Source organism: Conger conger, chromosome 5 (assembly GCF_963514075.1).
Source record: "Conger conger chromosome 5, fConCon1.1, whole genome shotgun sequence".
In the NCBI taxonomy this organism is placed as follows: Eukaryota; Metazoa; Chordata; class Actinopteri; order Anguilliformes; family Congridae; genus Conger; species Conger conger.
Genome location: NC_083764.1, coordinates 11,432,817 through 11,445,461, shown reverse-complemented (window position 1 = coordinate 11,445,461; position 12,645 = coordinate 11,432,817). Strand labels below are relative to the sequence as shown.

The 12,645-nt window shown below is 42.1% G+C and overlaps 1 protein-coding gene across 1 annotated transcript; it reads left to right on the top strand.

The window, feature by feature from the left end:
* The first annotated feature begins 510 nt into the window (after positions 1-510).
* Positions 511-9,376, top strand: heca (hdc homolog, cell cycle regulator). Its single transcript, XM_061242617.1, has 4 exons — positions 511-953; positions 4,212-5,306; positions 7,047-7,201; positions 8,842-9,376. Exons 1-4 carry the CDS (start codon positions 794-796, stop codon positions 9,004-9,006), a joined length of 1,575 nt encoding a protein of 524 aa, XP_061098601.1. The 5' UTR covers positions 511-793; the 3' UTR covers positions 9,007-9,376.
* The last annotated feature ends 3,269 nt before the right edge of the window (positions 9,377-12,645 follow it).

Below are 12,645 nucleotides of genomic sequence, written 5' to 3'. Positions count from 1 at the left end.
CTTTAAGTCAATTAATAATTGTGCTCAACTTGTAAATAGAAGCAATTGTCGTTTTTCACACATATAGTCAAGGGACTACATTTTGTGATGTATGAATCAGCAAGCTTGCATTCTTGCACAGTTGCAACTTGCACATTAAACCTTCATTTAATTGTAAGAAAAGGTTGGTTAACTGATTAAATGAAACATTTAGATCAGCAGTGCAGTTCTAGACCAGACAGTGTATGTGTAAGTTCTGTTGAGAGAAATGCATCAAGGAATTGTGTAGGTAGTGACACCTTGTCTGAAATATGATGGCTGCAGCTACTGCAACGCACGTAAGCCCTACTCACGTAAGCCCTACTCAGACTCCATACTATTGAAGAGGCAAAGTAGCCACATAAAGGGCATTAGGTCTGGTCCAAAATATGGATTGGAATCCCCTTCCAACCAGAACTTCTTGACTTGGGACATCCTCACTAGATCTATTAATAACTCGGAGCCAATGGGTGGAGGGAGGAGCCGAGTGTCGTCACCGAGGCAGGAGGAAAACAGCGCCTGACCGTTAGAGATTCAGAATAGGAATCAAAACAACAGACTGACACGCCTTCGTCGTACAGCCTACCTTCGCTGACAGAACCACAGAAATCTAGATGACGATAAGGCTGTAAAAGGCAGTGTCACCTGCAAAGGAAGAACAGCAAGAGAAGCCAAGAAAAGAACGTTGCGCTGCGTTGCGCTGAAAATGTAATCTGCGGAAATGAGAGACAGCAGCTTCTGATTACCAGTATTCATTAATATCAGGAACAGCACGATGCCCAACCAGAAAAACAACAAGGGAAAGAGAAATAAACGCACCAATAGTAGTGGAGATGAACAGGAAAATGGAGCCAGTGCGGCCGCAACAGGAACACAGGCAGCAGCAACAACGTTGTTGGGGGCTACAGCTGCGCCGTCAAATGAGAATACCAGTGGTAAGGGCAACATTCGCGACAGAGCGTGCATACTCTTATGAATTTATTGTGATTCGTTTGATTACGTACAACAAACTGCACAAGTACAGACGAACGATTAACTATACATAGAGTATGCATAATAATTAGTTAGCTAGCTAGCTAGTTAGCTACATATCTGCGTGCGTTAAAATGGCATTGTTTTTATCGTGGGATATGCAACGCCTCTGCGAGTCTTTACTCAGTTGCAGCAAGTTGTCCCAGGTGGTTGCACGCGTGCATTATGCCTTTTTGACACATGAGATTAAATACATAGATTTAACCTTTGCTATTGTCCTCGTCCTCGAAATGCTTACCGTTTATATTTTGCACGTCTTGTACGGCTGGAGTTAAAGAGAAACAATTGAGGTCAAGTGCTTTACTCAAGGATTCTTTTGTCTAATACTGTATTCCAGACCTCAAGCCGTGCAATGTCCTCTTCAAGTCAATATATTACCTTGGTATATTTGCATGCGATGCTAATGAAAGAACCAACTAGCGTGAACGGGATGTTTGCAATCACAAAATTGTAATAGTTAATGAAATATTTAAATAATATCTGATGTATTACACATTTTTGGTTGAGGTTAATTGTAGACAATGTGTCTGATTTATGACTGAATTTGATAATGTAATTTGAAATGTAATTTGTTCAGTAGTTAATGTATTGCTTATGATCAATAAGAAGAAAAGGCTCAGATTTATGACTTCATAGAGCTGTAGTTTTCGGTGCCTAGGTATCCTGCAGGCAACAGCTTGCATTTCAACTTAGCCAATTGTTGTGATGCATGCTATTCTTTGAATTTCTGCAAGTTTATATGAACGTTTTCCATCACTGGATAATTATTTGCACTGCTGAAAACCTGATCTTAAACCTATTCGAGTATATTGGTTCCTTCTTTTTAAAATAGAATGCATTTACTGTTATTTACTTGCACATCATGCAAGCAAAGCAATTACCAAAAACAAGGAAGTTATCCACTTCTTCAGTCTGAGGCCTGTAAGTGAGTGTTTCTAACGTGTAACGTTTGAATTATTCCCTTTAAGAATGATGGACTGACAAATTTGAATGGCTAAGAAATCTGAAATTACACCAGTGCACCAAAACCTTGTATTTAACATACACTCAGTGATCACTTTATTAGTTAGGCCTGTACACCAGCTTGTTAATGCAAATATTGAATCAGCCAGTCATGTGGCAGCAATTAAATGCATAAAAAAAGCATGCAGACGTGGTCAAGAGGTTCAGCTGTTTTTAATAATAAATATGTATATTCTAAGAAGAAATACATGTGTGAATGTGATTTTCCCAGTAAAAAGCTAAGTATATTCATGCAAAGGGAGTGTCTTGCCCTGTGTTTTTGTACTGTGCTCCATATGCACTTTGACAGTAATATTTATAGTGACAGTATGTATGAGGGATGAATTCTTGGTGAGCAGGGAATTCTCTGAAGAATACACTCTTGCATTGTGTTTTGTTAGAAACCACATAACCATAGTGTTCCCCAGCAGTAATCCCTTAGAAGCAATGCTAGTAAAATGACCTTGTTTTCCTGCTTAGTGGCACTCTTTACTGATGTGTAACCGTATTTTGGTTTAATAAACACAAGGGTCGTGAATTCTGGTTATGTTATATATTACCACTGACTATTCCAGGTTTCAGGTAGCCTAATTCTAATATAGATACACATGTTAATACATTCCCCATTTGTATTGTAGTGATGGGCTAGATTTTCTGTTGTGGACAAATAAACACTGGCACTAATACGACACATGCTATTTGCAGATAGTTTTCTTGTCAATCTGTGTTGTGAAAAAAATAAATAAATGATTACCATCCCTCATGGTAGGTTTGTGTGGCATTAATACGCAGGTCAGATAGTTGTGTGAGTAGACGGATATGCTAATTCACTTTAAATTAAATGGCATATTGTATGGCAGATCAGTGCTACAGAATGCTAACTTGACTTTTTACCAGACCTATGAAGGAATAGTGAACGGGAAATATTAAGCTTAGGCTACAGCACCCTTGATACATAATGTCAACAGCAACATTGTTAATCTGGCTAGAATAAACTGACAGTATGCTACATGTTGCCAATGTGATTTGCATTGGTTAAGGTAAAGGAAACCAATTCAACTGGTATTGCTCTTTGATTTAGGCAAAACTATTCTGATGTAGCTTATATCTGTTGCCAGTATGCCAATGACGAAAGCGTAGGCCATTCAGATGAGCTATGACTAAAAGAGACAGACATCCGGTAAAAACACTCCAGCAATTAAAGTACATGTAAGTAGGACATTTGACAAGAATTATGTCAGAAAAAGAGTGATTCATTCAGTTGCAGAACTAAGTCATAAATAACATAAATGGAGCATCTGTGAATTAACAAAAGGTTCATGTGCCATTAATTGCTTTCTCTGAGTCTTTCACGAATCGGTGAAGGTCACCCTTTTTCATTAGTTTGATGTAATGGATGGAGTGACTCACCTGCCAGATGCTCAGTTGGCTGAGGGCAGGGTGTTTTGGGGGTTAGGTTGGGCTGTCTAATTTTGCCTCCTTCCTTTCGGGTATCATGGAGAATCAGTTATAGGGCCCCTGGCCCATTAGATAAGGCATTGGAAATTATTGCAGTTTTTATCTTTTCCTTCAATGTGTACTTACTTAGTGACCTGTTTCAGATGCTGCTAAAAGCTTAGTGTGTTTTCAGACTTTTAATCATAGCACAATGAATAGCAGCATCACTATACCAATTTATTATCATTCCCCCTGAAGTTAATGCTAGCAGGTGTATAGTAGGACATATGGAGGCCTCTTCAGAAACAACACATTGGCATTAAATATATCAAGGATGTATCAGGTGGCCGTTTACTTTTATTCACAGTTTTATGTCTCCCTTTTGTCCAATGTGGTTCTTCATCTGTATAGCTTGCATTGCCGACAGTGTAGTGGCTATGGTACATAACTGGGTCCTGGAAGAGTGATGGTTCAAGTCCCTGTGCAGCCACGATAAGATTGGGCCTTTGAGCAAGGCCATAACCCGACATTACTCCCTGGCCACCGCACTGTGTCTGCCCACTGCTCCTAAGTATCTAGGATGGGTCAAATGCAGAGGACAAATTACCCCACAGGGTTCAATAACATATATCTCATCTTACACAACACAAATGTTTATCTTTGCTTTTTAAACGCTGTGTGTTGTCCACTGCAGTCACTCTGTGAATTCTTGTGCCCTGCAGAAGCCCCTTGTGCCACCCCTCTGGTGTGCAGTCTGGGCCGGCCCATCGACCTGGAGAAGGACGACTACCAGCGGGTGGTGTGCAACAGCGAGACCTGCCCCTACAGCAACTGGATGCACCTGCAGTGCTTCTACGAGTGGGAGAGCAGCATCCTGGTGCAGTTCAACTGCATCGGCCGCGCTCGCAGCTGGAACGAGAAGCAGTGCCGGCAGAACATGTGGACCAAGAAGGGCTACGACCTGGCCTTCCGCTTCTGCTCCTGCCGCTGCGGCCAGGGGCACCTGAAGAAGGACACGGACTGGTACCAGGTGAAGCGCATGCAGGACGACCGCAAGAAGAAGGTCCCGCCTGAGAAGAGCTTCGGCAAGACCGCCTCCTCGGCGAGCGGGGCTGGGGGCGGGCCGGAGCCCCCGGAAGAGCCCAAAAAGCCCCGGCACCCCGCGGGAAGCAAAATGGCGCACAGGACGTCCAGCCAGGAGCTGCCGCGCCGGCAGTCCATAGACCGGCAAAACTCTCAGGAGAGGGGTCCCGTGGGCCTTTTCTGTAGCAGCGGCCTGGGGCCCCGGTCGCCCTGCGACTCCCCTGGCCAGTCCCCACCGACCGGCTTCTCCTTCTTCTCCCCCGCCGCGTTCGGGGGGCCCCGCGGCTCACGGCACCTGGGCGAGTTCCTGAAGAACGCCGTGCACCTAGAGGGCCACCGCAAGCACCTGCTGGCGGCCGCGGGGGGCCTGGGCCGCGGCCCCCACTGCCTGGAGCCGGGCCCCGGCCTCCCCCTGGCCCGGCTGGGCCCGGGGGACAACCCCGTGCAGTTCCTCCGGAGGCTGGACCTCTCGGAGCTGCTGGCCCACATCCCCCGGCACAAGCTGAACACCTACCACGTGCGCATGGAGGACGACGCTCACACGGGCCAGGGCGAGGAGCTGAGGAAGTTCATCCTGTCGGCGCTCAGCGCCAGCCACAGGAACGTGGTCAACTGCGCCCTGTGCCACCGCACCCTGCCCGTGTTCGAGCAGTTCCCTCTGGTGGATGGGACCCTGTTCCTCAGCCCCTCCCGTCATGACGAGATTGAGTATGATGTCCCCTGCCACCTACAGGGTAAAGTCACTTCCTGTTTTCCTTTCTCTCCTTCCCTGTAAAACTGTCGACTTATTTCAAGCTATTTTTTGCATAGTATGTCAGATAAGCTGTGCTGTTTGACTCCAATTTCAAGCTATAGCATAAGTTGCAGTTTGTGTTTTTAAAGCAGCGTATTTGTTTCTTTATGTGATATAAATGGGATTTGTCATGAAGATAGTTTTACAAAGTGAGCCACAGAGGAACTATTGGTGCCACAGTATTCAAAAATGTCAAAATGACTCTGGGCGCTGAGTGTTGCAAAGAAGGGCAAACATCTCACATTTCATATTTAATTTCTATTTGCATTTAATCAGATAATGGTTATTCTCGGAATGTATCTGCAATGTATATTGCAGGAAATAGGGAAAGGTTAAGTTGTATGGCAGCTGAGTGTTTACAAAGCTTGCAAGACAAATACTCAGGCAAATGGTAGGAGGCCACATGTTTAAATATGCAAACTCAAACAGTCAAATCCCAACACAAGACCTCATACATTACATAGAGAGCAAAAGTTTTGTGTAAATTATATCAGCCTATTTTGGCTCCCTCCCTAGAAGCACAGCAGTAGGTTATTTCCTCAGGTTATTACTGAGGCGGAGGAAATGACCCGCTCACCATATGAAGAGTAGAGTGTGAAAGGCTGCAAAAAAGGATTTTATCAGTTGTGGATAGACCAAAGAGGCATTAAAGCTGCTACCAGTGTACACTCACTAAGCACTTTATTAGGTAGACCTGTTCACCAGTTTGATAATGCAAATATTCAATCAGCCAATCATGTGGCAGCAACTAAATGCATAGAAGCATGCAGACGTGATCAAGAGGTTCAGCTGATGTTCAGACTAAATGTCAGAATGCGGAAGAAATGTGATTGAAGTGACTTTAACCGTTGAACGATTGTTGTGGCCAAACAGGGTGGTTTGAGTATCTCAGAAACTGCTGATCTTCTGAGATTTTCACGCACAACAGTTTCCAGAGTTTGCAGAGAATAGTGTGAAAAACAAAAAACATCTTGTGGGCAGCAGTCCTGCGGGCAGAAACACATTGTTAAGGTCAGAGGAGAATGGCCAGGCTGGTCAAAGCTGACAGGAAGGTAACAGTAATGCAAATAACCATGCATTACAGCAGTGGTATGCAGAAGAGCATCTCTGAACACACAACGCATCAAGTGGATAGGCTACAGCAGCAGAAAACCAATAAGTCTAAAAAATAAGTCGGGTTCAGGCGAGTTTTCCCACATTGTGGGACCTCCATTATATTTGTAATGAAAGATGTCAAAAAGTTGTTTTAATATGTAATCCTGAACTTGGCAGCATACAGACTGTAAGCAGTGCGCAGCATGCAAAGCACTCAGCCATTGGAAAATAAAGAAATCAGAGGGAAATTTGCACATTTTTATAAGACAACATCCATCATCTTAATGTATTTTTGCATGGACATAAAATTGTGCCCGTAAATGTCAACTGCATACGTGCTTATCATTAGCAACTGCTCGGCGACATGCAGCAGGTACCTAAAGAAATGGTACAGCTATTTGAAGCCGCCGCTTTGATCTTAAGGCTCCTTTCTGCATGGCACTGAGTGCATTGCATATATTTATAATGTCATTTATTATCTGTCTCTTTTATAATTATGATTTTAATTTTATAATTTTTCCTTTTTTTTTTTGTTAATTATTTTGCTTTCTGTCAAGTGAAAATGAACCACCTTCTCTTTTTTTAGGGAGGCTGATGCACCTGTATGCAATTTGTGTTGATTGCCTGGAAGGAGTCCATAAAATTGTCTGTATAAAGTGTAAGTCTCGATGGGATGGGAGCTGGCACCAGCTGGGCACCATGTACACTTACGACATACTGGCTGCCTCGCCCTGTTGTCAAGTAAGTGAGATTTAATAAGCCATTTGGTGTGTTTTTAGTCGCGTCTAAGTAAGTGACTTCTTTGTTAAAAGGAAAAAAATATAAAAAAAACTGATTTGATGGGTTTATTCCTTCTGAATAAATGTCATGCCACAACAAGTTTAATGCATTAGCAGTCGTTATTTCAGGCCCACTTTTAGTGTGCAGTCATTCTTTTGTTTAAACTCGCACCTGAACCTAACATGACCAACAGTAAAAGCAGTAATGTCGGATTTGTTTCCACACCATAGGCGGTGGTACTGTAGCTTCTGATCGTTCTCGCCTGGCGATCCCTCCCTTGGTCTGACCTCATGTTGGTTTCAGTTCAATCTAACTGCAGAGTTAGATTGAACTGAAACGTTGTATTCCAGAAAGATTGATCTTTCAGAATAAAAACTGAACGTTGTATTCCAGAAAGATTGATCTTTCAGAATAAAAAAGGCCAACCATTTTATGAAGTCATAGCAAATAGCATGTGCAGCACCATGCATGAGGCTGTTGTATTTTCACCCAAACTGTAAGGACAAAGCATAGTGGGGAAGACTGCCAAATCTTTCATCCTTCAGACTTTGCCTCTCAGATTTGGGTTATCCATTCCATTTATGGGGTTTTCCATTATAGTGTTCCACGTGAGGCATGGATGTGTGACTACCCCTGATATTGGGGTTAAGTCCCCCATGGTCGTGCTGCTGGGTTTCTCATTCGGGTAATGAGCCCCACAGTCTCGGGTCAGATCCGGCCCGTGCCAGTGCCGACTGTGGCCTGTAACTCTATGGAGTGCTACTAGCTTGCAATAGCGATAGCAAGCTAACGGCACTAGATGGCTACACTAGACGGTGTCACGAGTGGTCCACATCTCCATGAAGGAGGTGTTGCGTGTGCGGGCCTACCAGCCATATTGGAGCCTTTAGCAGGATGATAACAGAAACTGCCAGCAGTTCACATATACTTTTACTCATTGGGTTATTTGCTGGCGAATTGAGACTAATTGCGTTTTCAGACGAATGCCCCCTCATTCGCCTTCTGTTTATCACAGATAATAGTCTGTTATACTGTTATATCTCCATTCATATTCTGTTATTTATAGCCTACAGTAATTATATTTCTGAATGTAGAAACCAATACAAAGTGTTACTTTTGAGATTTTTCTTTTGGCACAATCGGGGATGTGAGGAAAGCGGAGCTTTCTTAGCAGGTGCAAATACTGAGAAGCTATGCATATCGTTTTGTAATGAGTCACTAATTGACTGCCAGTATTGGTGGTCAGTAATGGATTGATTTTCAACACACTAATGTGTACTTGGGTCACAAATGTCATAGATGTTCGCAGACATTGGCAACTTACTGTAGCTTTTCACCAGGCTGTAATTGGTTCTAATCCCACTGGTTTATTGCTTCCTTTTTGGTGCGACTGAACTGTTACCAAATGTAACTGCTGCCACTGTTATTATTCACAGTTCTGTATCAGGTTGTAGCCCTGCTGCTTTTTGGTATTCTTTCCCCTGCTTGGTCCAGAGTGAGCTGTTAAAATATGTATCTGCTTTCTTCCTCTTTCTTCTCACTGTCTGTGTCCACCATGTTCTAATCCGACAATTTGCTGTTGCTCGTTTGATCCCTGCTAGGCTCGGCTGAACTGTAAACACTGTGGGAAGCCGGTCATAGACGTTCGAGTCGGGATGCAGTACTTCTCCGAGTACAGCAATGTGCAACAGTGTCCTCACTGCGGAAATCTAGACTACCACTTCGTCAAGCCATTCTCCTCTTACAAGGTCCTGGAAGCCTATTGACAAATGCTGTGTTTGCATGCTAGTGTTGTTTTCTGTTTCCTTTCTCTAGGTAACCTTTTTTGGCTCATAAACAAAGATTCATTTTCAGGATGCTTTGTCCATCTCTTTTTTGTTTTTATAAAGAAATATGACAATATACATGTACCAATAAAGTATCTTTTCTATTTAAAGAAAGAAAATTTAACAAAATTTGGGTGTATATTCATAAGAAATGGGGAAACAAGTTTTTGAAATTAAAGTGTAAAAAAACCCATAAGCAACAACGACAAAAAACAAAAACTGTGACAAGTGAATGTATCCGTATGCCAAATGAGCTTTTTTTGTAATAAAATAAAAATAAAATAAAATAAAAATATAGTAAAATGGATAACTCATTTCTATATCTGTCCTCATTTATTATTTAAACATGTTGCCTAAGGTATAGTCCGGTTTCAGTTTTAGTAGTAAGTTCTATTACTACAGTAACAAGACTTTGAAGGCTCCTTCCCTCAGAATGCAGTAGATTGTTACGAATCCTGAAATCCTGATAAGTTCAGTTACTGCCAATTGTAATTTCAACTGCCATCTCATATACATGCACTTCGTATAGTTTGTTCTGTCATATGGCCAAACGTGTTTGTAATGGAGTGTTTACACATGCATCAGCCTGTTTACAATTTACCTAGTAAGAACAAAAAATGTTCACCAAATTATCCATGTCGAGCAAACAATATCCTAGTTGGTATGCTGGATCTCAACTCAAGTAAAAGCCTATGGGCATGCACATTTGACCTAAATATTTACAAATGTCTGGCCATAATCCAGTCTTGGGTTCTGCAATAGAGAAGATGGACACCCTGCAACAATGCTCAGCAAAAGTGATGGGACAACATTGCTCTACTTGTGTCTAATAAGACACTTTAATTAACACACTAATTAATTTAATGACTTACTGATTTTCATATGAAATGACTCCCCACATTAAGGTGTATTATGTGTGTATATATATATAGAGGGAAGAAAACTCCTAGGGATGTGAAATAAAGGAACATTAATAAAGGAATCCAATCGGGATGTGCCCATTTTCGGCCAGCCCAAGGTGCCATAGGCCATTTTGTGCCTGTTTTGTTCCTCAGACAATACACAAGAAATAAATATGCTGTATTTTGTTTCTAAATTCGTGCCATGTTTTCTTTAGGGATGAGGTTTGGATAACTTGGTAGCTCACTTGATAATGGCACTAAGCTTGTGGTGCAACTGGGCCCTATGGCCAAGATAGTACAGGTTTGATATTACAGCTATTTCTCGTTAGGGGTAGGTAGGCTTTAGACATCCTTACCCATAATGCAACTGGTGTCCAAAGATTACTGGGTGTCACTGGACAGGTTTTTATTAAAATGCTGCTACAAATTTACCCTGCAGCTCTTCAAACAGGAGTATTTTCTTGTAAAACAGCTACTGGGATGGCTGTTTATAACCTCTGTCTGGAAAAACAGCATACCTGTTAGAATGAGTCCCATATGATGAATGAACTGATTGATTTTTGAAAGCAGAGAAAGAGGTGCATGGTATGTTTTTGGCTCATTAAAATGGACATTTGTATTAGTGCACGTTTAGACCAGTTTTCTTGGATTTTCTTTAATGTCTACGTTGTATAAAATTTCCACCCACGCAATGCTTGTTTCCATTAGGAAAGTTGCAGGTGATTGGGAATTGGTGAACCCTTGGTATCATGGTTGGAGAGAGATACCCTGTTTCTGTTTGAGGCCAGCTCTCCTATGGTAAAGTTGAGTCTGTAGAGCAGAAAATGGCTGAGTGCTTTGGAGCTGTGCACACACTAAAGCAGCAGTGGCCTTTGCACAGGGTACAACTTGACTGACATGATTTCCGATATCAAATAGGGGGAGAGAAAAATGAAGAGAATTGTACTTAAAGTCACCTACAACCTGAGGTGGAAAGTCCAGGGTCAGAAAGGAAAAGTCCTACCATGTGTTTCTTCCACCCATGTACTCAGCCAAAATAAATAATTAGCTCTACTTCAAGGCTAAATAATTGTGCTTGTTCATCCAGGTGACTGGAATATACTAGAGGACTTCTGCTTTCTCAAATTGAGTTTTTCGCCTCTGCCTATACAATTATTTTCATTGAGATTCTGATCTAATGGAGGTGAATTGACATATCAGTTGATTTGGCATTAATTCAATTTAAGTATTAAAGTAAATTATAGTATAAAAATGTTCTGTACAAATAAGTCCTCAGGACCTGTTCATCAGAACTCAACAAGTATTTTTCTAGGAACCAACATTAATGATCTATGACAGTAGACCTCACTCCTGGTCCTGGAGAGCTGCAGGGTGTGCTGGGGTCCTCACTCCTGGTCCTGGAGAGCCGCAGGGCGTGCTGCTTTTTGTTTTTATAATATCAGCAACCAATTCAGACCCAAGAAACCAGATAAGGTGAGTTAACTGTGCAATTAACTGCTTTAATTGATGAAGTAGTGCTGTTTAAGAAGAAAAACCAGGGCACCCTGCAGCTCCCCAGGACCACTGATATATGAGTTCATGCACAAAATGAATCCTGTTCATTCCCCATCTAGCACCAGGCCTCAAGCAATGCAATGTGTCCGGTCACACAATCTGGAGAAATCTGCTCCTACACCTGGTGGTGTATCATTTGAGTGCACTTTTATTTGTTACTGCAGATGGTGAGTAACTGCAGTCATTTTCAGAAGTGACACCCAGGTTTATTTCTGCAGTTTTTAAATGGACTTCTCCTGGAACTCAGGTTGTAGACAAGTGACTGGAATAAAAATAAAAGTCCACTTGTAATTCTATTTTCAGTTGAGTGGATCCGTAGGCAGCCATCAATGTTACATAACTTTGTGGCGGACATATCAAGAACACATATTCTAATGCACTTTATTATCTACTGTCATGCTAATGCAAAGCATTATAGTAAGTGCTTATACTGTGCTTCGCTTATTCCTCCCTACACCTGATTATGACGTCTCAAATGTGTTCTACCAAGGCAAAAATAAATAAAAGTAGCCACATCTCAGCTGCTATACACTGGCTAATGCCAAGGCACGAGGCTAAGAATAACCTGCCCACCCTAAGATGGTGAAGATGCACACCCTGTCGCTTTCGATTTGCAGTCGGTCCATATCATGTTCAGAAAGTATTAAAATGTAGGTTTCTTTTCGGCTAGCCCCTCGTCTTTCTTTCGGTATGGCGTAATTATGTTTCTCTTGAGGCTTTCCTTAATGTTACAACCCAAAAGGGAGAGCGAGGGGGTGAAACTCGATTTTATGGCTCTTTCCCTTCAGTGTGCGGTAAATCTTCTTTTCTCCTGTAAAATTCAACACGGCCAATATGTACATCGATCACATTTCTGTTCACAGTTTTGCAGTTCATTACGTTCATGATAGATATGACGGTGTCAGATGTGTAAGTGGTAATCTGGGTGCCCGGCCCCGTTTTATACTCTCCCCTGGGGTTTTCTAGCCTGGATTGTTTGATGTTGCGATTCACTGTTGATGCAGGCGGACAGAAAAATAGAATACGGTATTGCTTAATTGCATATTACATAAAATAGTTACGTACTAGAAGCCCCTTTGGCAGCAATTACAGCTTCGAGTCTTCTTAGTTCAGTCTCTACAAG

What these genes read in the sequence shown, in the direction of transcription:
- heca (XM_061242617.1), top strand. Translation starts at nt 794, where the DNA reads ATGCCCAACCAGAAAAACAACAAGGGAAAGAGAAATAAACGCACCAAT. An exon ending in GTCAAATGAGAATACCAGTG is followed by an intron (nt 954 to 4,211) that starts GTAAGGGCAACA and finishes TGTGCCCTGCAG; the next exon opens with AAGCCCCTTGTGCCACCCCT. An exon ending in CTGCCTCGCCCTGTTGTCAA is followed by an intron (nt 7,202 to 8,841) that starts GTAAGTGAGATT and finishes GATCCCTGCTAG; the next exon opens with GCTCGGCTGAACTGTAAACA.